We start from the raw sequence: 25275 nt of genomic DNA, 5'->3' as shown, positions 1-25275 counted from the left end.
GACATTTGTTTAAATAAAAAAATTTGAAGACTTTGCTGACTGTTGTTTTCTGAAATCCACAATTCCGTGATTATTACCTATCGCAGTTTTTCTACATCACTCTTACCGACGATCGGTAAGACAGGAAATTGCTTATTCTTGACCGTGAAACCTCTGCCCATACTGTGTTCCCGTTTTCTCCGCGCGTTGTTGGCGTCTAAGTTCATGTTATTCACATTTCACGTGTGCTCCGTATCTCACCCGGGCGAGTGCAGGTGACTCACAAGCATCTACTCCATTATTTATTTGACGAAAAAGTGGGGATTGGGGACTGATTGTCCGCGTCGTGGTTTCCCTCTGACAAGTATCACGCTGCATGATTTTTTTTTTATCGCTCAGTTTCTCTTCTTTACGAGTAATTACCCTCAAGCTTGTGTGAACAATAAATAAATAGCTAAATGAAAATGTTGTGCGAGAGTGACAGTAGATTCGTGAAGTATTATTAACCTATCAATATCCCGGATATAAATCCGAATGTGACAGGAGGTGTCTCTTCGTCGTCTGTTTCAAAATGCCGAAATTAATTGAGTTTGAAGAATGCCTACGGGATACGCCAAAATTTCGGTGAGAACAAACAATTTTCACAGCGAATCGTGGACACCCAATCTTGCCAGATTTTCCCTGTGTGTACAGAGATTCCATATGCGTCGCCTGTTCTTCATTCGCAAAACAAAAACAAGAAAAGAGAAAGAAATGTATTATAATCATCATAGTAAACAGTTTAGAAATTCACCTACGGATTTACGCATGTCACATATTAAATATGCTTCTCGCGCATAAGTATGTGTATCTACACGTATGTAGGTACAGCATTACGTATCCATGTACATGAAAATATTCGGTTTAACCTCTCTTTGACGAAAACTAAATTTTTATTCGTACATTAATAAATCTCTGTCCACGCATTACCTTGATTGAACAAAATATCCTTTGTCCCTGCGATCCATTTACGCTTTGTTATCGCTTGTGCAATTTATTTCGAAACTCAATGCAGAAAAATTGCTCATCTGGTGTTAATGAGGATAAATAAAACAAACAAACCGAGTACCATTTACATCTATGTAAGAATTCGCTAATCCGTTGTTCATACAATTTTATTCTCCCCCCTCCTCCCCCCCCCCCAACCATCAAACAAATGTTTGAAATAATTATCAGTTTGTTATTGATGTTATTTATTCCAGATCACGCATCGAGGAAGAAGAGAACAATGTAGAGCAGCTAGAACAAAAATTAGAAAAGGTATGCAAGTGCCGATTCGACCGTCCATTTTGTCGAAATAAAGATTTCTTTTGTCCTTCGTAAAGCATTTGAGGATAAAACACTTTCTTTCTGTCTTTTCTCAATCAAACCGTACTAATGTTTTGTAAATAAGTTCTACGGTATTATCCAACCCATATTTTGTGACCTGTGAATATTTATACAGGATATCCTGTTGTTATCTTCACAAGTTATATATATACATTAGGTTACTTGTCCAGTTCTGTTAACGTGAATTGAAAGTATGAGACGTTTGAATCATTCAGTAATATACTTTCACAAAATTATGTGCCTTTGCGAAAATTATTTTATTATGTTATCTTATCTTTGCCCAGTAAAACCGCTGAACCCTGGTACATGGTGTATTGAAATTAACTTTGTGGTTCGCTTACATTATATAATCGAATGTGGTAGTTGAATATATACTAAAAACAATTTATCCTCAATGTTTTGACAAATGCAAAATTATGCTAATTACGCATGGTTATGATATTGCAGGTGTTAAAAAATTGCAGCATGATGATCGACGCGGGAAAGAATTATGTCGGGCAACAGAGGTTTGTTGATATTATAATGGATTAAAAATCATTGTTAACGCTATTTCAAATATTCCATTTAAACCCAAAAAAAAATACCATTATCTATCTTTCTACGATAAGATTAGTCATTTTATAGTCTTAATAGTAGCAGGAAGACTAGACGATAATTTACATGCTACTTTTTCCATTGCATGAGTCATACCACAAAAGTTTGTACAGTATAAAATTGACCTTCTAAAACAGTATACAGATTTTTTCTATTTGATTATCACCTGATTCTCACTTGAACTGTAGTCGGTTGAAAAAGTTGATGAGTCAAAGTACAGACTTGGAGTCGATTCTTCAGTCAACGCAGAGTGCTGCTGAAACATTAAAATCCAGTTAAATTTGCATAATGCTACCTGAAAATCTATTAATTTGAAATTTTTATTTACAAGAATATTAATGTTTTCAGTTATACACTCTTCCTCCATATCGAGGCTTGCAGTGAAATATACAAAGAAGTTTAAACCATTCATTTTATATTCTGAACCTCCAGGGCTTTATGGTTTTTCCAGCCTGCTATGATAAGGGAAATTCATTTTTTTATCAGGTCCTCAAATTGAAGAAAGAAAAAATTAATTCATATTCAACTTGGTCCTTTTTCCTGTGAATTCTTCAGCTGATTCAACAATGGTATTATTGAATTAATGAACATTTCTCTTTCAGTTTGTTTGCAAACAGTTTGTGGGAGTTGTCAACCTACTTTGGCAATGATCCAGAAGTTATGGCGTTCTTGAACAAACTTATCCATGCCCTACAAGAAATGAATAAATTTCATACCATCTTGCTTGACCAAGCATCGAGAACTGTCGTCAAGGATCTGAATTCTTTTATAAAAAGGTATCCTACTTGAAAACTTTTTGAGACTCATTACTGCTCGGCATGTAATAAGATATTTGTTTTAATCTTTACTGAAAAGATTTATTTTGCAGTCGGTAAAAAAAAATTTTCTCTTAGCTAATACAGCTTACATGGTTTTCTATTTACATGACTGTATAATTGAATTTTACACCACGTTTTCACACATTGCACAAGCAACACGTTATGCACGACAATCGATCAATGCATACTGCACGTCAACTGTTGCGTTACAAGTACATGAGTTTTTTTTTTTTTCTCCTTACTACGTTTATCTACTTTTGTTCACATATGTGCGCAATTCAGTTGGTAATGACATCAGCGCCTAAAAGAAATAAATATTTGGAATTTAGTATATGCTTTATAAGAAACATCTAGTTATCTACGGTATCGGAATTAAAAGCTCTAATCATAGGCTGATAATTGATAAGGATAAGTGAATTGTTACAGTGCTATTGCTGAAGTCTCGATTTTTGTTTGTTTAGAGTGGATTTGATGTATTTAAAATGTGTTACTAAGTTCAGAGTACCAGTTAAATTAGTGAGATGCTCTTGACACACCTCGATCTAAATTAATATCAGTAAAATTATTTATGAAATTTATTTTTAACCGAAGCTGGCATGAAAAAAAATTACAAATTATGAGAACAAATAAATCTTTTTTGTAAATTTTCGCAGTGATATAAAACAAGTGAAAGACTCTCGTCACCACTTTGAAAAAATCTCGTCAGACCTCGACATTGCTTTGAACAAGAATTCGCAAGTACCCAAAAACCGTCCTATTGAATGCGAAGAAACTTCCAATTTACTCTCTGCGACACGATCATGTTTCCGATATACTGCTTTGGATTACGTCCACGTTCTGACTATGCTTCAGGCCCGCAAGAGGCACGAGATACTGGGTACTCTTTTGAACTACATGCACGCATGTTTCACGTATTATCACCAAGGAAGTGACTTGGCCCAAGATCTAGATCCTTTCCTCAAGGGATTGGGTGACGGTATACTGAAAATGAGAGGCGAAACGGCAAAGCTTGAAAAAGAGATGGAAAACCGACATACTTATGTTACAAATCGTGATTTGGTCCCATCGCCAACACCAGGTAGCCCGAAAATGGAAGGATACTTGTTCAAAAGGACTAGCAATGCCTTTAAAACTTGGAATCGACGGTGGTTTTGCCTCAAAGATCATCAGCTAGTTTACAGGAAGCGAACTGGCGAAGATGACTACACAATAATGGAAGAAGACCTGAGACTTTGTTCTGTAAAACCAGTTGTCGATAGCGACAGGAGGAATTGCTTCGAAGTTCTAAGCCCAACAAAGTAAGTAGCCATTTTTACATGTAAAGTAAGAGTAGGGTTTCATTTCTCATAGCCCTATTGTCCAACACGAACAGGCGATAACATACACACTCTATGTCTTTAGGAGCCACATATTGCAAGCAGACAGCGAAGAAATGTATTTGGCTTGGGTGGCTGCCATGCAGCAAGGTATAGGTGCTGCGATACAACGTGGCACAGTCAATGGTCCGAACCAAAACACTCTCACACCTCATACTCGGACCTCCAAAGGTCCGACAAGACCACCACCAAAACCCAAATCAAGGTGAATACCTTGGAACCAATTCCATTGGTTTCAGCACCCAATTTTTATTCTTATCTAGCACGTAACGAATTATGTATATTTGCATTTCAGAGTGTGGGAGCAGTTACTGAAAATTCCTGGTAATGACAGTTGCTGTGATTGCGGTGGAATAAATCCAAGGTGGGCGAGCATCAACCTGGGGATAACGCTCTGCATTGGTAAATCAGAATTATCGAACTTAACAAAACCTTGGTAATGAACTTTCTATCCTAAAGTGAAACATACGATTGATCATGAACTTTTAGAATGCTCGGGTGTGCACAGAAGTCTTGGAGTGCATCATAGCAAAGTTAGGTCGTTGACATTAGATGATTGGGAACCTGAGATATTGAAAGTTATGGCAGAGCTGGGTAATACAGTTGTAAACAATATTTACGAGGCTCTTCCAATACCAGCTGACATCGTTAAGGCAGAGCCAAAATGCAGTGGGTACGTCAAACGAAAAACGTAAATTCCACAATAAATGACTTTGATATTGAATATTGGTGTAATCCCTGGATGTCTCATTAACAAATTACAGAGCTGTTCGAGAGGCCTGGATCAAGGCGAAGTACATAGAACGAAGATTCGTCAAGCCATTGGCCTACTTAAAGTCACAAGAGTATCGAACCAGCCGTGAAATGATGCCGTTCCAGAAGTGGAGTGTCAGAAAATTGCGGCGCAGGCCACGAAGCCGTGACAAAACCGATGGCCAACGACATGCCAAAGAGATGACGCTGTTGTCAGTGGAAGAAAAGCACCATTCAACCAGCTCAGAGGACGGCGAGGTAACTTCCATAGAGAACGCAAGCGATGTGGGAAGATGCCGTAAAGTGGCAGATCGAAATTCCTTAAGTTCAGAAGACAGTCCCAATTTAGACTACAGAAATCAGTCAACGTTGTACGGAAAAATTTTATCCAAATCCAAATCCAATTTAGAGTTAAAAGAACTTGAAGAAAGGAGCGACGAAAATGATTTTAAAATAGGTGGAGGAGAAGAGACAGAGTCGAATAGTCTTAGCATTTCTGGCGCTGACTGCAACCTGAAGAGTACCTTATCTGACAAAAGTTCAAATTCGTCAACTTCGGATGTGGTAAATGAGATTCGCGAAGGCAAGGAAGAAGCTAGTGACGTTTTAATGTTTGGATGCGACTTACCCAAGCCCACAATTGAGGGCTGCTTAGAACTAAGCTCTGACCAGGACTCAACCGCCGGTGAGGACGAAGAATTTGCGGACGAAGAAGACATTGAGAATCTTCACCCAGAAATGCTGCTCTACAAAGCCGCTACTGCTCATAATCTTCCTGTAATGAGCGCTGCTTTAGCATCTGGCGCGGATAAATTGTGGACTAACGTTAATGACAAGGGACGAAGCGCCTTACATCAAGCAATTATTAGTGTAAGTTTATTTGCCAAGGCAAAAACAGCTTCAGTGATAAATACTTCTAGAAATTAGTAGCTATTAGTGAATACAAATTGCAAACTTGAACGGTTACTTCCTGAATATTGAAACCCATTTTATATACAGGGCTCGGTCATGTCTTGCGAATATTTATTACTTAACGGCGTTAGAATAAACTGTCAAGATGCTGAGGGAAAGACGCCGTTACATTTAGCTACTGAGTTAGGTAAGTGCCATTGAAATGGTAATATTTGAACCTTCTTTGATGATATTTTTATACCATGACTATTCCTTTGATTATCATCAGGTCACACGGCGCAAGTTTGCTTGCTGTTAAAACATCGGGCGAATCAACATATCCAAGACGGAAGTGGCGTGGAGCCGCTCTCGATTGCTGTAAAAGAAGCTAATGCCGACATTGTCACGTTGTAAGTGCGCAAGATATTTCAGCTACGTTGACCGAAGCCTAATGACAACTCAAGGAGACCTAGCCAGATTTCAAAGGGCTTCTTGTTCTTCGTAAAACAAAAAGCAATAATGAATAGTGCCTAAATTCAATGCATGTATTTTCTCAGATTACGGCTGGGTCGGTTAAACGAGGAGATGAAGGATTCTGACACAGGAGTGACGGGCGACGAAACGTTCAACGACGTTGTGCGAGATTTCAGTCAGCTCGCTTGCTCTCATCCGGAACGGCTTCAGCGCCGTAACGATAATAGCAACTGGCCAAGCGCTTTGGATTGATCGTCAGACTAGTACAAAAATGGCCCCTTATGTGTTTACCCTAATTGTTGAGAGCAGATTGACAATATATCCTCTGCTTAAATCATCATATTCCCGACCTTACGGATTCGGCATATAATTATTGCCATTGTACCGCAGGAAGGGCGAGCGTATAAAGATCAGCTTAACGTAACGATGTAGGTGGCGAAGGCACGGTTTTCGGCGTACCTGAGGAAAAAATCTTCAGCGACAAATGTGCCCGTTCGAGAGTGCATTACTATTCGGTACCCTGCCTGCTTGCGCTACATCTGCCATACATCTAGAAACCAAGGTTTGCATCTAATCTGTAGAGCGGTTGTACAGTAGGAGGGACATATTAATTCTTACACCAGCGAGCATGACATTAGCAACTTAATTAATTTGATCACTTTGTAACATTAGACGTTATTGCCTTCGAAGCTGTAGTGAAATGCATACATACATGTGCGAGAGTACATAATCGAGGAGAAGGTAATTTCACAGATCATCCGAATCACTCTTCATGTACAGGTATTGGTATAATTTTTAGTTCATTAGGATGTCTTTTGTAACAAGTTACACTTTTGGTGCCAGCTGCGTATTGTAAAAATACGCTATTACTAGATACTTTATTAAAACAAAAAAAGAAGAAGGAACCGAAGAGAATAGGGATCTCGAAACCGACAGTGTGAAATCTATAGAGACCGAAAAACAAAATAACATATTACTAAAAGAAGTTAAATCAGGTGAATCAAGCTATAGATGGATTGTCGGAGTATAGTATTCGAATCATAATACATAGAGAGACGTGAAAAAACGTATGACGCGTATACTTCCGTAAAAATCAATTAATCAATAACTTTGAAATTTGAATTTAAAGAATAAAGGTGAAATTAGGTAAAAATTCGAAGCGTAAATATAAATTTTTCTACAACTTTTTACGAGACGTATGTTCGTTTAATATGTATAATCAAATCTGCTTGCAGAAAAATCTTGTTGCCAAATTTTTACTATAGATATATATGTAATATTTATAAACAATATACAGATCTGAAAAGTTTGCTAGTTCATTACAGTGTACATAATATGCAGGGTCGTATTCGTGAGAGAATTATCAGTGTAACATAATAGGTACCATAAAGTACAGATGAGATATGCGCAAACGGCCTATTATCGCAAATCGAAATTTACGCAATCGTTACGGTATCATGACATATGTATGTCATGCATTGACGCGATAGGCACCAGCGTTATTCGCCGTAAATATGATCGACTCATGACCGCGTACTTTGTTGTTAATGGTAATCAATTGTTTTGTGTTTAAAATTAGAATTTAAGGATTAATAACTTTGCTTTATCGACCCGTAAATTGATCGTGTACAGTATTCTAAGATGACATGCTACTATTGATATACAGAAAATGACAACGTTCACCTGTTGTCAGATTTTTATAAAACTTACTTTGTCTATCAGTCAAGTTATTATTATTAATTATTACTTTATCACTTTTATTGTTTCTTTTCTCTTCGTTATTATTATTATTATTATTATTATATACCGATGGCTTTATTTATCATAGCCGTGGCATCAGGGTGTACCTATATTCGTAGATTTACAAAGAGAGAAAAAGAAAACACTTCCAAAAGTTAGGCTTATACATCCAGCTGTAGGAAAAATTGTAGGAAAAAATATCAAGTAAATTTCCAATTTATAACCGTAGAGCGTTTACATATCTATGAAACTTTCCTACTCTGCATATATATTTTTATACACTAGGCAAATTCTTTTCTTGTTACACAAATATTCATTGTGATCATTCAAATATTTGTTATAAAACTAGCTACCCGGTGTTTTAGACCTTTGTCTTTTTCTTTTCTTGTCGTTCTTTGACACCGCTCCACAGCTTTATCAGAATTATTACGAAATAACATTATTCACAAATTTGTGACTGTAGAATTTGAGTTTTGTTATTTCCCTTTTAATTTACTATAACAGTTTGCTAACTGCAACATCACACTTTTCGAACATCCTAATCTGTAACAGATACCTTTTATAAACCTATAAATACTATTTTGATATTGATTTTACATTTGTTTATGATTATGATTTTTTTCTTCTTTTATTGCGTCTTCCTCCGCAATCATACTCTGGTTAATTTTATCGGTGAAACATTTTTCCATTTGGCCTCTGCACGCGACGATCAGTTAAATAATTAGTATATATCCGTATATATTTATAGATATTTAAGAAAAATATTTTCGGGAAACTATTGCAGAAAGAAATTATACACATTCCGAATTAGGTATATGTGTACTCACACACACACACACACACACACTGTTGTTGTTATATTATATACACTATAATTTATAGCACGTTAAATTTTACATTTTTGAAATCACCTGTTTATGCACAGAATATATCAGTGTATCAGCATATACACACATGCATACATATACGAACAGCAAAAAAATTGTTTATTTAAAATGTACATAAACAATGTTCTATACTGCACGATATTTACGCCATATAAGATTGATTAAAACAAACAATAAACATATATACGTGAATTTTGCATTATGAATTGAAACCACGATGGATCTATGCGATCCGTAAATCATATTTATACATATTGTGCAGATATACATCCGGCATGCGAATCGAGGCAGTTTAATTGCTCTAGTTTTGATCGTGCATAATTATTATTGAACTGATACTGAAGGAAATAATAAAATGAAGAAATGATTGAAATATGTCGCCAGAGCTTTGGTCTCGTACGCATTTCATTATTCACGAGATACATCTACACATTTATACAGTGTCCAAAGTGCATCGTTGTGCACGCACTTCGCACGCGTTAATTAACACAATTAAACATTTATGTATGCACACTGGTGGAGAAATGCGTACGTCACGTAAATCGCTGCACGCAATTTATACTGTTCCTATTTATCAATTGCATCCGGTCTTGGGTACATAGCTCGAATAATCTGGGCCCAAGACTTGCTGCGGAACATGAATGGGTCAATATCCTATCAGCCGTGTCATTCATGCGTCAAAGAATCAATGGATGTGTGCACGTACATCCAGGCTTTATACTTTTCACCACAAATCACATGTGCCGCGGATGCGTTTTTATTTATCCATTTATTAACACTGTTTACTTCTCGCACGAACGATAAGCCAAATACTTATGCGTGCTAAAAATAATTGCAACTATATCTGATGGCGATCATATATAATTTTGAATTACAAAAATTTGCGAAATCGTTTATCGTTAATTCGAATTAGAAAAAAAAAAAAACGCATAATTAAACAAAAACAAAATTACCGATTATATACGCGGTAAGAGTTAGAGTGCGAACGGAAATTTCCCAAGCTGATGCTATTATTCTGTCATTCGCTGATTTCAGAGTGAAAAAAATGGCTCCTGTTTCTTTCCCTGAGATATTATTCGGGGTCGTTGATTCAGCCCTTTGTGACTCCTTTTCTCCTTTTTGTTTTTTTTGCTAAGTTATGACGAGACCATAAACTATCGAGAAGTCGGTATTCTCGGCATATTATACTGTATATCGATTCCCAGGCGTATCTAGACCATTGTAAAAGATTGACGTCATTCCCGATTGCCCATTGATTGCTTGTTGAGCTTGGAACGAGATCACACAGATTGAATGATCGAAATTATAATTATTGTATAATAATAAAACGTGTTATTGCACATACCACCGATACTCAAACCACATCATCGCGCAAATACCTCATAGATTCAAAATCCCCCCCCAATTACTGTTGTGAGAGAAATTTTCACGATCCAGATGCAAACAAATTCTGCAGTATGATCCGAAAAAATTCGAGCTGGATTCTTGAAATCATTCGCATTCCGAACGGAAAGTCGGTAATTTTATGACTTTATTTATGTATTTAACCCTTTCAGTTTCTTTTTTACATCTCAGTGCAATTATACGCTTCGTAGATATTTTTTGACGCTGAATGCGAAACTGATGTCAAAAATTGAATAAAACTGATGACAACTGCAACTCCTAAAATGGGGTGAAAACGAGGTGACTTGTCAACATTGTTTTAAACAGTGTTCTTGAATGAGATTTATATGAATATTTATTTTCGGACTGTACGATTTTCGGCCGAAAATAGGTGCAACCCCGAATACTATCTAAATGCACCCCTAAGAAGGGTGAAAACTACCTTCATGCACTGAAGTTTGTACTCTCTGTTTGTCAACCAATGAATTCCAAGCGTTTTCAGTATACATTTATTATAAAATTTCTCTGCTAACAGTTATGAAAATAGGTTTTTTTCTAACAATTATAAATAATTATCGAGTTACTGTGACTGAAAGGGTTAAATTTCGACCCCGTAACTTGATGGAATGTAAACACAACCGTTCTGTGAAAATGCGCATATTGATCATAGATCGTCATAATCTTATCTGGTAAATGTTTTTTTCATTTTGTGCTTACAGAAAAACGGATTAACTTATAGAACGTACACGTAAAACCGGAAATTTCGATCCTAACGTCACATCATTTATAAAAAGCGCTAACAAAGCAGCTGTTGAAATTATCGCACCACTTTGTACCTACAACTGTATAGGATCTTGAATCGTGAATGTAATCGCATTTAGCGGCCATTATGGACTTGTCACTGATTGTCAGTTATCCTCGCTTCATTGGTTCGTCTTTTTATGAATCGCAGGCTTCTAGCTACGCGTTGCCGTTTAATTGGCAGAATAACATTGTCTTCGATAACGGATTCCCACTTTTCATTGGTCACATATATAAATTTATTGTTTTCCAGGCAATAACGAAGATTTCTTAAGTGCAACAACGTATGCGCATGTGCATTATATAGAGAGATGTATACGTATCATTTCAATAACAGTAGCGTTGTTATATCGTATGAATATTGCATGGCTAAACACAACGGGTGCGATAATTCTCCCCCATTTTTAATATGTTACATATGTAAAACACATATGTATACTCATCCACACATTGGATTATAATACCCTATTATATTATATTGTATACCAGGAGTATGAAGTACAACCACATGTTTTTCAACTTTTATATCATTACATGGTGCGTATAACAATAATTTTTACAACACTATATTCATTTACATCCGCAAAATATAACGTGAAGAAAAATAAATATAAATAAATATATTCCTCAATTAATAAATAACTAACGTGTAGATATATTGCGTAAATGTATAATACTAAGCTTACTCTATAGCATGCTTAAAACTAAAATCATTATCATAAATCGAAGTATAGAACACCGTCAATTATAGCGCAGACGCTTATTGATTATTTCTCCCGTGATCAGGTAGTTTTCACAATTATCATTTCACGTTCGATCGGGTCACGTTGCGTACCGCGCCCGACGCGAACCGTGTTCTATAGACAACAAGTTGGAGCGGCGGCAAGCAGTCTACTACGCCTAGGCCTTCCTATCTATAATCAGAGTGGAAGAACGCAACTCGAACTGTAGGGACTAAATGTCTTCCTACATACCCTCCATAGCATTATACAGAAGAGGCCAAAATAAAACCAGCGATTCGAGACCATTTGATAATATTTTATGCAGACTATTTACGCGCTTGTTATAATATTATAATTTGCATGGAAATCCCTACGAGCGGCAAAAAACGAGATAAAAAAATATTCGTTGGTTTAGTTTCAACGGTAATTGGTCAATCTCGTTTGTCACGAGAATTGGTATAAATAATCAATATATAATGATCATCGATGGGAAGAGCAGTTTAAAAAAAACATTGGAATCCAAAATGTGGGAACGATTGGGCAATATGGCGTCGTAATGAATGATCAGCTGATCGTGATGAGTAAATTGCGCGAATATCAAGGTGCAGAAAGTCAGTCTCGTGCGGTCTGTTGACGTTTCATTTCCGCTCCAGGAGTAAATACAAGTTGAATAAAAACAGTCTGAACCCCGAATCTGACAATTATAAATACAACTCTTGAAGTCTGACAGTAGGTCTGACGTAACAGTTTCCGCGAGCAGTCGGTATTTCAGGTCCCTGTAAGATGCGGAGCGGAGCACAGACCACATAAATATGATAGAGATGAGAATGGGATAAAAAAAAATGAAAACAAGCGTCAAGTACTCGGTTATACGAGCTTCGAGTTATGCGCTGCGTCGTGTCAGAGATTTGTGTATCACGGGTGGCAGCGGCGAAGGGAGGATCCGGGATCGGGAGAAAGACGGGAAGACCGCACACGCTGATGGTTGATATATGGGATGTATATCATACATCTCGGCCCTCCGTCTCGGCGCGGCGCGTCTTACAACGTGCGTAATGCTGATTGAATTATTGGTTTGGTGATACCGATAGTAAAGGTTGTATCACGCGACCCGTGTGGAAATACGACGGGGGAAGGGGGGAAGGAGTTCCCACACCCGCGTGAACTTTTACGTCCCTGGCGTGTAACGAGTCTCTGCATTCTACGTCGCTTGTACCGACGTTTATTACACAAGTTCTCATATGTGTCTATGCATTCTCTGCATGACCCACGAAGTATTGGAAAATGTCGTCATGACGTCAAAGCCTGGTTGTCGGCGCCATTTTATTGCCACATAACCTAAGTTTTTAATTTTAATGGTGGCAAATCGTAATTCTTGAGCTTTCAAATCACTCATGTCACATAAATTAATTAATCGTCGACACAAGTACACCTGTTCTATTATCCAAACGCGAAAAAAAATGGCCGACCATCAGCTGTCAGCCTGGTTGTATTAGTTTGATTTTTCCCCACCAGATGTCACATTGCAAAGTGACAATCCCGATAACGAAACGCTCACGATCGGCTACTACTAAATGCAACGCATTTACAGCGTATCGCATGTATGTACGAGAACCGTACTGATTCGACGGGCTTATTATGCTCATGTATACGCTTATTGTAAGTGTGGTGTAAAGTATAGCTACTGCATGGTCACAGTCGACTGTGAATGAATCTCGTCCATACCTAACAATAAGACGTTGCACGCTTTACTTAAATATCCAGCCAGTACAACGTGCACGAGTTGCATTTCCCGGCTGACACTTCTCGCTATCGAATCTCACTCGCACAATTATTTTGTACCAAGTATGATCGTCGTCAAACCCAGCTTTTAGAACATTTCGTATAAATTTTGACGAAAAATTGTACATACGCGTAGTTTCTCATAAGAACTTGTAAATTTTCATGAAAACTTGTATTTTTTTTAATCAAATATCTACAAGACTATACAGTTTTTCAAAAATAAATTAATAATTCTTCATAAAAAATGCATATACAATATACATATCTACAATTCTCTATACGAAATACTACGGAGTGTTACAATTTCTGCAAAAATTCGTAGTAGCAGAAATTTTCACCATCAGGCTTGGGGAATCATGGTCGTGGGAAGATTCGTTTCAACAAACCCTATCAAAGTGATAAAATTTTCGAAAAGTTTGAATGACGAAAATTATGCTTGAAATGAAAATTTTGTTGTATAACACGAGCGATGGCGAACCCTGTAACCGATATTGTATTTTGAAGCGTAGTTACCGCAGTTCACGATGACGAATCAATTATTATAAACGCTCTGTGATTGTGCCTGAGTAATGCAATCAGTTATTGATTGCACGAACCGGGCTATGATTCCCGTCGTATGTCGATAGGAAAAATTTTACTCCATGGTGCGCTGCGATGGAATTTTTTTCCAACTCCCCCCCACATAAAGTGGGATCGACGTTTTTTCACGAATGCGTTCCATACTCTTATAGGTTTATTGTCTGAAGCATTCCGATGCGTATTTTAACTTATATTTTATATGTGTATCACTATCGCGAAATACACTCAACAACGATCAGCGTTGGCTGAATTATTCCCATCTGATCAGAAATTGTAAATCAAACACCGATCACAACATGTCGAAAAGAATATTGCCACAACAGCTGTAACCCGTACATACTATTCGTACGGTGAACATACGTATATGTATACGCCACGTGTATTATACGTCGGTAAAAATACACTTTCGCCATAGTGCCAAGTGCGTAGAACCACAACGTTATGGATGGATGTATGGATGTAAGCGGTGATACCCCGAACAGCTCGGTAATAATTGATGATGTGTAATTTATGGAATGTTTTTCGGCATCTGATTTCTATTTCTTGCAACGATTTGTGCCGATAACCTGGTTGTAGGAGCAAATTTGCAGAATCTGAATAGAAGAATTGAATTTTTCATTCATGTAAGTGCAGAATCTCAGTAATTGCGTTTGACCAAATTTCCTCAAATCAAAAGTCAAACGCTCCGAAATCAAAACGTCAGGCAACTGGTGGAAACGACGATTTACGATCGCACCGATATTGCGTCGAACATAGATGTTGAAAAACGCGGAAAGTATAATAATGTCGTATAATAAACGAGGCCGGAAAAAACGTTGTACGTTTCCAAAAAATCACACGCACAGCAATTTCGTAAACAGAAATTCGATCGCTCCTCGTATTTTTCGCCGCCAATTATTTATCGTAGACAAAGTCTCGCTGGGATTCTAAGAAAAATAATAAAATCTTGTGTGCGTTAGTTTACTCCGAAGGTATTTGGATTAGTTCGGCTTTGTATACAGATTTTTTAATAAATCTTGTGCAACGCCTGACCCGCGGATGCGCAAGAAACAAGTTGTGACAATTCCATGAAAATTGCATTCAACCCGCAGCTGAACGTCTCGTAATCTGTTTCCGAGAAATAAGAAAACATTTAAGAGAGTCAGGCAAATCGCACATGATTCGCGGAATAATTCGCTTAAGTATATTATAATCACAATATCGAAATAAGAGGGGGGAGTATCCAGCTGCGGCATAATTCTTCGCTGATTGCTGCACTTCCTGTCAACCCCGAGAGAAGAAATTCTTCTTTTACTTACAAGGCTGTCGGCCTAATGGAACTGCGTTTTTTCGGTCGAGATCGAAAAGGTTATCATCGCGACTTCTCAAGTATTGACGAATGGAAAAAATATTCCGCGTTACATGAATCGGAATATTATTTCGACTGGTACTTATAACATTATTACTATCGTATTATAAGAAAAAAACTTTATCCTTTTTTTCTTTAATTCATACTATCCTATACTACACTTACATTATTAATTGAACCGATTTCCGATGGTTTTGGAAGTACTATATAGTATTCACGCGAATTGAATATAGTTGATGGGAAAATCTGTGATCAAAATGAATATCGGAACTTGCGAAACATTATTATTAATGCGTAATGCCTGCCTGTTTTTCAATATGAATTCTCTGCACCACTCAGAACTAATTCGATCCAGTCATTCCGCGTTCACAACTCGTCAACTCAATAAATGTCGATTGAACCCTATTAATAGCTAAACTCCGATCACGAAGTTGAAAAATGTGCCGAAGCCTATAATCTAATATTGAATTCAAACATCGCAGTTTTATCCGGTTTTCATGCGTGCAAAGGTTGCAGAAAAATACAAATTTTATTATTTCAAATTGTCGTTATAATTTATAATACGGAACTGCAAGTTGAAATTCTCGGCCACCCCTTCGGCTTTCGAATCAGTGAGCTCCGACACGTTTGGCAAGTAATTTCACGAGCGATTAATTCCGTTTTAACATCGCTTCCCTGTGCAATTATCAGCGTTAAGAAAACACGACTTTAAATCTTCAACGGCCCCACTCATACGTAATAGCAACACACGTCGCGCGTGTGAAATAGCCGTGCAACAAATTAACTACGCCGCTATACTTCTGACTCGTATATCTGCAGACTCCTTGGGTTCCTCGACCGCAAATCCTGCAACAACTGCAGCCTGCACAGGTGTTCAAAACCCAACCGCAGCCGCGGGGTGTCAATTTTCACCCGCGAATCAGAATCCCCGTGCAATTGTATGGGAGAATTTTGCACGTCCTGAATCCGCTTGTGATTGTACGTAGTATGTTACACATATGTACATACATGCATACATATACGTATATTTTAATCGGCGTACGATGCGTGAGAGGCGGCAGCAGCGACTTACAAGTACGCAGTTGCGATACAACTTGAATCAAAGCGGTGTACTTTTATTCTCATTTCAATTTCCCATGTGATTGATATTCTTTGTATATTACATTCGTGTGATGTAATATTGCACAACATCGCGGCGCCGATCCCCTTCATGTATCAGGAGCATGCATTGATATAAGAAAAAAAAAAAATGCGTGCAAAAGTTCCGCGATATGCTTCCATAAGATATTTCCTTATTTACGTATCTGCGCAAAGCTCATCATCAGCGATAATTTCTAGCTCACTCGGTCCATCCGTACACATCCGTTTTCATTCTCACGTCACAAACTTCACCGAAATTATTGCGCAAGAGTAGTAGAAGATTTGAAAATTTCAAGTTCATCAGAGATTTGTAGAAAAGTGGTTGAAATCACTTATCTCAGTAATAATGAATAATTTTTTTTCCTCACTGAAATAAGGCCAAACCGATCAACTTTTAACCGGAATGAATTCGTGGCAGTTGGTACCGTAATGAAATATTGTTCCTTAAAGTTAATTACACGAGATAACCTGAGTGTAATTAAGACATTAGCATCCCTCCAGTAAGGATGAAAAATAACTTTTCATTATACCACGACGATCGTTATTCGTTAAAGTTCACGTATTATGCCGTAAGTACATATGATAATATGGTCTACATTTGTATCCTTGTGTTGTATACGTAACATTATGTGCGCAGTAGTAGCATATCAGCAGCAACAGCAACAGAAGCAGAAGCAGAAGCCACGACGAAGGTAATTATACACGCTATACACGCGGTCCATACATGCGTTTTACATACAATGTACGTACGTAAGTTGTACATACGTGCAAACTATCTACATATTATCACCGTTTAAAAAACTTGTAAACAGATTCCACGCTGGTTTAGATTATTATTGACGTTTGATTGGACCGATGCAGAGAGGCTCGCACAAATTGTTACGACGCGGCAGTTACGCGCCATGTGTATGTTATACATGTGTATATTACATTATTATTGCTCGCGCGACGTAGTAACCTCTTAAAATCATCTCTTATTGGGGCAAATCCCGGCAAAATTGCCCACGGACTTCCCACGTATCGAACGCCTCGTCATCGATTTATATGTTAGGGTTAATAATGAGCGGTAAACTTTTCTTCGCAAAGAAATATTGATATTTTTTCTTTTTGATCATATTGAATAATCAAATCAATTGCCGATACGACAAAGCGAAATTATTACGAACTGGAAATCGTTGCCAACCGATTGCAAGTGGCGATTAATCAATCTTTAAGAACGGTTCTCGAAGCTTGATGGCCACATTGTCCTTTTTGAGTTTCGGACGCGGATAAGAGATAACCGCAATAATTGAAGGTGGAATTGACCGAAATCAACGGTGTAGTATATATTTATACTTAAGGCTACGAGCCGAGGGTTTGATGTATCCGCAATTGCCGCTCATAGGTTTAGAGAAACGACATTTCAGACGCGGTTACATCAGCCGCGTGCCTATTTCAATTCAACATGGACATGGTTGTACGATCAGAGACAGAGGCAGCTGGGTCTGCGGAGGTTTGAGGCGCAGCCAAGAACGACGACCAGCACATTGTCCATCGAGTATAAACGCGGCTTGACTTGTCCAGGGTCAACCAAAAAGAAATGACGAAGGGAGAGAAGAAGAGGGAAAAAATAAACACGAGTGAAGAAAAAAAAAAAAAAAAAAGATAACCAACGTACGAGGAAAAAGAAGAAAAGATATATGAAAGACGAACGAACGAACGAACGAACATCGTGAAGCGAGAAATGAGATTTTCGAGCAGCTGCAGCTTCGTCATGTCCTCTAAGCTGAAGATTTATAGAATATTATTTGGTCTACGGTTGTAAAAGAATCATTTCGAGACAATTTCAGTTGTCAAGTTTGGTATATCGGTTATAAACGTTCGGGAGCAGATCTTTCCTTCGCGTTGTTTTTCTCTCTGGTATTTGTCTGTTTTTCGGTTTCTTCTTCCTTTTTTTCTTTTTAAAATTTACAAACTGTTTTGAAAAGTACGTCAATTTCACTGTTTCCATACTGACAATGCAGACGATCCCCAAAACTGAGAATTTTTGCTGAGATCTTGAAGCGACCAAGAAAATGAAAACTAGGGATTTTTTGGAGCGAAATCGTTCTCTCGACGTTGAATCTTGAAAATTCGATACTTTTCACGAAATCGTAGTTCACGTGATTCGAGGGCGTGCACGGTTCGTGAGGCTGTTTGGTTCATAGATAACCATTGGTATATACTATATATTACGATGGCTTGTTTACTACTCTGACATGCTGACAATGAGTGACGTCTTGAATGAACAATCATTCATCCAAATCGGTTCAATGGCACTCCTTGTGCGCAGTGGGATCTACAACCACTGCATAGAGAAAGGATACTTGCACTTACGTGGTCGTTGGTGCAACGCATCTTTCCTTTCTTGCTGTTCAATTAATGAACCATCGACTTAAGTCAGCAACCAATGTGATCAGCAAGTACGCTGTTATAAGACTTATCAGATTATCGAAAACAGCCCGATTTATTCCAACTAACAAGAAACATTTTTTCCGCCATGTTCGACAAACTTAAAATGTACGTATCATTGATTCCGGGATCTTATCTGATATATTCTTACCTTGAATAATTCAAACTGTATTAAATACTGTTTTAAACAGTGACTAAAACAAATCGTTATCATCCGTGTTACCGACTTTAAGAAAAGTCTATGGTCACAGTGCGTTTGTTTATCGATATAAGAATATATAAGTAATGGCGCGATGGAGTCATTGAAAATTGAGGCCAACACGCATAATTCTGACGATATTACCACGCACTTCGCAATACATATACATATAACTTACGTTGGTAAGTTATCATATATGTATATAGTTTCGTGGAATATGATATACATATTATATACCTACACGTGTATGTCTACCGAAGTTAGCTTTATCTATGAAGAATTGAGAAGTTTCCAACAGCTGCAGACGCTCCATATGTATATATAATATATACATAGATATATACTCTACACACTTAGTCTTGGTATATACTTTAAAGTACGTATTTACAATACGTATGTATATATACCGTAACGTAAATGACGTAACGTGAGGGGCAAGAGGATAAATTGGTGAAATAAGAAAAAATGAACAAAGATACTTAACCGTGGTTTTTCCCGGTTCGAAATAATCTTGATAATTAATTAACCTGTCTGCAATTATAATCGCGGGGTGTGAGAATGAAGAGCGTAGATTGTACGTATAAAGTACAACGTATAACGTATAACGTACCTTGGGCCGCGGATTAGCGCGAAGCGGTTCCTATCTATAGACTCGATGCATCGCGGTTTACTAGAGCGGGAGGTTTAAGCCCGCAAAACGAGGGAGCGTGATATAAAGTAACGATACGACGACATGTGCCGGCGAAGCTATAAGGGATCAAGACGAGGACGGGCGGAGAGAAAGCAAGCTTTGAATTTCGAACGATTTGTGCGTCTAGACGCGTCTCTCTCTCTCTCCTCGGCGCTTTCCGAAATGTTGATTCACCGGGAACCGATTTAGCCTACGCTTCGGGTACGTACTTAAAAAATACTCCTCGACACGCCCAAGGCGATAGGAAAACTCTGACGCACGTACCTTACTCCGGAAAACACGAACATTTATTTAAACTAATTCACCGCGGCCTGCGAACAAGCCATCCTTCCGACTTCACAGTTCGATCCTACGGTCAAATCTGTTCGCCCCCTTTTTTGCCGCCCCAGAGAACAGAAGTCAAACAAGAAACGGCGTCTCGTGTCTCGGGCGATAATCGTGACAATTATTTGTGTCAATGTCTGGTTTTCTCCTAATTCGATAAGTGTTAATCAGTAATAATTGGACTGAAATTAAATTAAACTAACCCTCGGCGATATCTATATCGAGGAAGAGAAACGAAGAACTAGAAACTTGTACGTTCGATGATTATTTGAAAATACCAAAGAGCCGTTCGAATCGCCGGAGTCACGCGCGTATCACAAATAAATAACGAATTATTTATACTAATCTATCGACGCTGATATTATCGCGAAACCTCCGGCAAGAAAATTATAAAAAAACAAGCTAATTATAATAACGGAGATAGCTCCACCGCTCTATTATCCTTCGGAAACGAATGTGATGGACGAGCTGTAATATAATATGCCAATTGAGTCTTCTTCAGTTCCTCCTCGATGTCTGCAATTATTGTCGGGGGGTAATCGATGAATCTGGAGACTCATTCTCTGCCTTATATATACTATAATACATATATACCTAGCTTAAAGGCAAAGTAAAAGGGAGAAGCGATATGTTCCTTTTTTCTACTTCATTTATCATTTTCAATCCAGTCGATTATCGCACGCGAAATGCCGCCGTTCCGTCGCGTCACTCCGTCCCCGTCCTTAACCCGCGTTAATAGCACGATACGAGATGGAGTTACAAATCGGCACCAATTACACGTTTAGATTACCTTTCAACTTGATTAATCTGACAATAAGATCCGTACCTATACGGCACGCATGAGCGACGTGCATGTGCATATAAGCTGTGAACGACCATTTATCGCGAACGAATGAAACCCCCGATTTATTGCCACTCTCTTATCTTAACGATAATTAGTTGCGTCGGAAATCCGTTTTCCGACGCAAAGTATGTCAAAATTCTCTTCCGCCAATCAAAAACTTCGTCATCTTGTCGTTCCTTTCCTTGTTTTTTTTTTTCTTCTTTATTTTTTAACGAACGATAAAAATCGTTGCGCATGTAACTATCTCGTACGTATAATGAGTTTAGAAAAAGTTTGCAAAATCGTCTCGTGAGTTCTACCTTCTTTTTTTTTCTCTTCGTCTCGCAGACGAAACGTGGGGCTGATCGCAATCGGTAGATTGGCTGAAAAGGTGTGTCTATTTCGCATCTCCCTCGTTACGCGGCTCATTTCGCAGAGGCCGACGTCCAACGTCGGTACCCATAACTTGAGGACAGTTTTAGTCGAGACGAGAGACGCGGGTGAAAGGTATAACGCCGTTGAGGCGCCGGCGCTCGGTATCCGTCTGTGTAAATACGCGTAAATTCGCCTCGCGATACTTAGTGGATCCGGCCGCATCAAACGATCCGCCGTTGTATTTTATTCGAGTCACAAGTACCTAACACCCCGACATTTGATCTTCTTTCGCTTTTCCCCTCACGTTTTTATTTCAATAATCACGGCGCCGTCTCGCTCCAGACCCCGAATTTGCAATATTTAATGTCGCGCCGATTTGAATATCGAAATTCACCACTTCCACTTTTTCGCTTCATAAATCTTAAGTGGTAGATTTATTGGATTCTTTTTTAATGAAATAATAAAAATCAAATACTTACATGAATAATAAAGATTTTCTATTGTTCGGCCTTGCAACACTTTCGGGAAACTTGAAGGAGAATAATTTTTTCTAACTTTAATATCAAAGCTCACAAGGGGAGGATAATTTTTTTTTTGTCCAAATGTCGAGATTCGAGATCGAAATATCTTTGCGAAGATACTCGTGTCGTAAATTTTATTTCTTTACAGGTCGATCTTTTCTTTGAAGAATATACAACTGGCAAACGATTCGAATCAGTTCGAGCTCTCAATTTGTTACTTTTCAAGACGTCGGAGTGAACGTGCGGAAAATGATAATTTGCAGCTTGGTCCGTAGTTTCTTTTCTATATACTCTTTCCTGCACTGCGGGTCGAAAAGCAGGGAATCCGCGCACTAAACGTGCACTTCCTTCGTAAGCAGGACTTGCCGTTACAACAGCCGTCCACAAACTTGACGTCATCGTGCTGATTCTGCAAAAAAAATAATGAAAATTCAGATAAAAGAATTGCTGATCCGGCGTCTCGGTCGCGTTGGTTTCCAGCCAAGGCGGCTCTGCAAGCCGAGCCACCTGGTGCACGGAGGTTCCAACGAGCGTTGCACAACCTGGCAAGCTGACCGGGCCTCTGACGGATAGCCAGACTCCGCAGTCTGATCGGTGACGAGAAAATCCACTCTCGGAACCCGGGGAACCGAACGGCCCCGTCGGACGTCGTCTAGCACCTGCGTGCACCGTTCCGTCGCGACGGAAATAATCGGCGTCGGGCTGTCTGGGAATCAACGATCCGACGGCTAACGCCCCTTACCTCCGTTATTCCCTCGCCGTTGACGAGTGATCAGTGCCCGACGATAGTCTTTCGCTCTATCGTCATTCCTTGCATTAATCATGTGAGGGTGGCGATGTCTTGCAGGTCCGAACCCAACGGTTTCCCATTTCAACATTACCGCGTAAAGAGATCCACGGTGTATACGTTCCACCCCGATCTCAGTGTTTGGAGGGAACTTTTTAACGCCAATTTGACATTTGAATGTCTGATGTTTTCCACACTCACCGACATGCCGGAATTGAGATTTGAAAATTGTGTAAATGGATTTCGTGGTCTATTTCTTAGCTACATTCACATTGGCTGCAATGTTAATTTCTTGATTTCATACGATAATTCATAATTTGCGACGATGGATGAGGATCTTGACTTGCAGAGGTAAATTTGCGCGCAAAGATTCGACCGTATGTATATTTGGTAAATTGAAAATAAGCGTGAACGAGACCGTTAGCGCGGAGAGATGAGAAATTATCAGAGATTTATATACCTGTAGGGGGACGCAGTGCGACGAGGCCAAGATCTCGAGATCGTCGTCGTCGTCGTCGTCGTCGCAGTTAGTCGGATGGTCCGGGACTGAAATAGCGAGACGTGATGCAATTTGAACGATCTTTGTTTCGCCTCATTTCACTGCGGAAGATCACGTGCAGGCGTGAGTTAATTTCGAGACGCGCCGTTGTTGCAAATCGTCTCACGCAAGTGTGTCTCAATTGGGGAAGTAAGCGTGAGATGAAAAATATAAGCGAAATTCAAATCTCACCTGGCACGAAAGTCGATCGTTCGCCGTTTACTCGGGGAGTCATCGATACTGGAATCGACCTGATCGCTTCGCTTCGGGAACCACAAAGTCCGGTCATATCGTCAAACGAGGGCGTTTCAGACGACCGACTGCCAATCAACTCTACTGCCAACAACCCCCGCGACGATGCTAACACTATTTTTCAAGCCTGATTCACACGGAGCCAAAAGCCAGACCGGATCAGCTGATCGTTCGTTTTCCGCGCCGTTTGGCACGTAGGTGTTATTACTAGGATTGTATATACGTGCCCACCGAGTTAACGCTTATTTACCTCACCCCCAGCCCTGCGACCGCGGCAAAAGGGCTTCCAAGAATCCTGAAAACCTCTCCAAGTCTCTTGCCAATGTCCTACGTGCCGAAAGCTCTCCTTTCCATTCCAAGATCGTCCGAGGATGATTGCAAGGTCCATTGTGACGTATTCTATTCAATTTTCGGACAAGTTTCATGACGACTTCCTGGACCTGTGAGTTATAAGACTTCGCACCCTGGATCGGGAGGAAATTAGAATGCGAAATCAAACGAGGAATAACCATGGATCGTGGAATTTTTCAGGACTTCCGACCGTTCCATATTATAATATGGATATTTTCCACCGTGTTTAAGAAGAGGCGTTCCTTAAGTACGAACCTGTCGTTCAGTGGGTCGGTTTCCAACGAGCAGCCGCAGCCCGATGCCAGGAACTCGAAGATCGAGGCATCCGTCATCCGAGGAAGAAATTGCATCAGCTTCGGTAGAGAGCCTCGGGCGTCCCCTGCAGGTCCACTGACGAGGATATATGTATCCATAAGAGTAAGTGTGTTGCAGGGGATAATCATCGCGGGCGTTGATTACGATGGAAGGATAAAATATCACGGAGTGGCTGTGCTGCCGCAGGTGATTACGCGGCGTCTTTAGGTGGCAAAAAGCCAGGGGCTGGTGCAGCAGCGTCTCGAATGCACGAGCGATTAATCAACTTCTCAAACAATCCCGGGGGTTGCGTGCAAAGAATGCCAGACAGAAGACACCGTGGCGGCGCTTTGCGGCTTTTTGCTTTTCTCTGTTTTTATACCCCTTTAAACGTGGAGATGATCAACCGACAACGCCATAAACCGACTAGTTTCGAGTGCTCACCAGAAGCCAGACGGACAGAGAGGGAGTGGAACGTTTTGCAATCTCATGACTTAACCCCCATTCTCCGTTCCTTGGGGGCTTGAGAAAAACATCCCTCTCTGCTATCGGGTTCGGAAATTGAACGAATAATTTCGTCTCGTTCGTTGATTCAAGCCTCGAGACGCTGCAGATTGCTGAAGTGTGTCAACGTGAACACATTCACTTATAAACGCGTTACGCCGCGGAGAAATATTGCATTTCTGGATCGATGATGACCTTGCTATGGTCTTCAATCCTCATTCACTATGAATTGCGTCTCTGTTTTTCATCGGCAATTATCATTTTGCCCCAAGTAGGGGAGGGTCTTGTACAATCTGGTGTTTACCGCTCAAAAGCTTCCGAGATAATATGCACGTACCACAATGATACGGCTTTATGTGTTTAAGGAAGCTGCACGATAATTGCATCAGGATCGTCGTTGTTGTTTATTAATAGGTGATATCGTATTTTTGCGACTCATTGTCACTTGGCGTATTTTCATTCACGATTCGATATCGGGCTCGTTGAATCCTCTGAACTTACAGCGCTTGCAGAATATGGAGATCGCAGCTGGACCGTTTCTCTTTTTTTCG

At 39.3% G+C, this 25275-nt stretch overlaps 1 protein-coding gene and 1 long non-coding RNA gene across 5 annotated transcripts; one reads left to right on the top strand and one right to left on the bottom strand.

The window, feature by feature from the left end:
* The first annotated feature begins 217 nt into the window (after positions 1 to 217).
* Positions 218 to 6551, top strand: LOC124406050 (arf-GAP with coiled-coil, ANK repeat and PH domain-containing protein 2). Its single transcript, XM_046881384.1, has 12 exons — positions 218 to 603; positions 1221 to 1278; positions 1795 to 1853; positions 2544 to 2717; positions 3413 to 4057; positions 4161 to 4340; positions 4431 to 4537; positions 4625 to 4808; positions 4900 to 5758; positions 5888 to 5987; positions 6069 to 6189; positions 6337 to 6551. The coding sequence occupies exons 1-12, from the start codon at positions 551 to 553 to the stop codon at positions 6503 to 6505; spliced, it is 2709 nt and encodes a 902-aa protein (XP_046737340.1). The 5' UTR covers positions 218 to 550; the 3' UTR covers positions 6506 to 6551.
* Positions 2042 to 23635, bottom strand: LOC124406066. Of its 4 annotated transcripts, XR_006929157.1 has the most exons (5): positions 23516 to 23635; positions 23246 to 23385; positions 2849 to 3060; positions 2469 to 2631; positions 2042 to 2197 (listed from the first exon to the last, which is right to left on the bottom strand). It is a non-coding gene; the product is annotated as an uncharacterized LOC124406066 (long non-coding RNA). The 4 variants fall into 4 exon arrangements; XR_006929156.1 differs by lacking the exon at positions 23516 to 23635 and having other exon boundaries at positions 23246 to 23436; XR_006929154.1 differs by lacking the exons at positions 23246 to 23385; positions 23516 to 23635 and adding an exon at positions 6545 to 6681.
* Positions 23636 to 25275: the final 1640 nt, after the last annotated feature.

This window comes from Diprion similis, chromosome 4, assembly GCF_021155765.1.
Source record: "Diprion similis isolate iyDipSimi1 chromosome 4, iyDipSimi1.1, whole genome shotgun sequence".
NCBI lineage: Eukaryota > Metazoa > Arthropoda > Insecta > Hymenoptera > Diprionidae > Diprion > Diprion similis.
Note: the sequence above shows the minus strand (reverse complement) of the source record. Positions and strands in the feature narration are given on the sequence as shown.

Excerpts from the sequence above, each read along its gene's own strand:
- LOC124406050 (XM_046881384.1), top strand. The coding sequence starts at position 551 with ATGCCGAAATTAATTGAGTTTGAAGAATGCCTACGGGATACGCCAAAA. Across the intron at positions 4,538-4,624 it reads GGGGATAACGCTCTGCATTG|AATGCTCGGGTGTGCACAGA; the intron begins GTAAATCAGAAT and ends ATGAACTTTTAG. Across the intron at positions 6,190-6,336 it reads AATGCCGACATTGTCACGTT|ATTACGGCTGGGTCGGTTAA; the intron begins GTAAGTGCGCAA and ends GTATTTTCTCAG.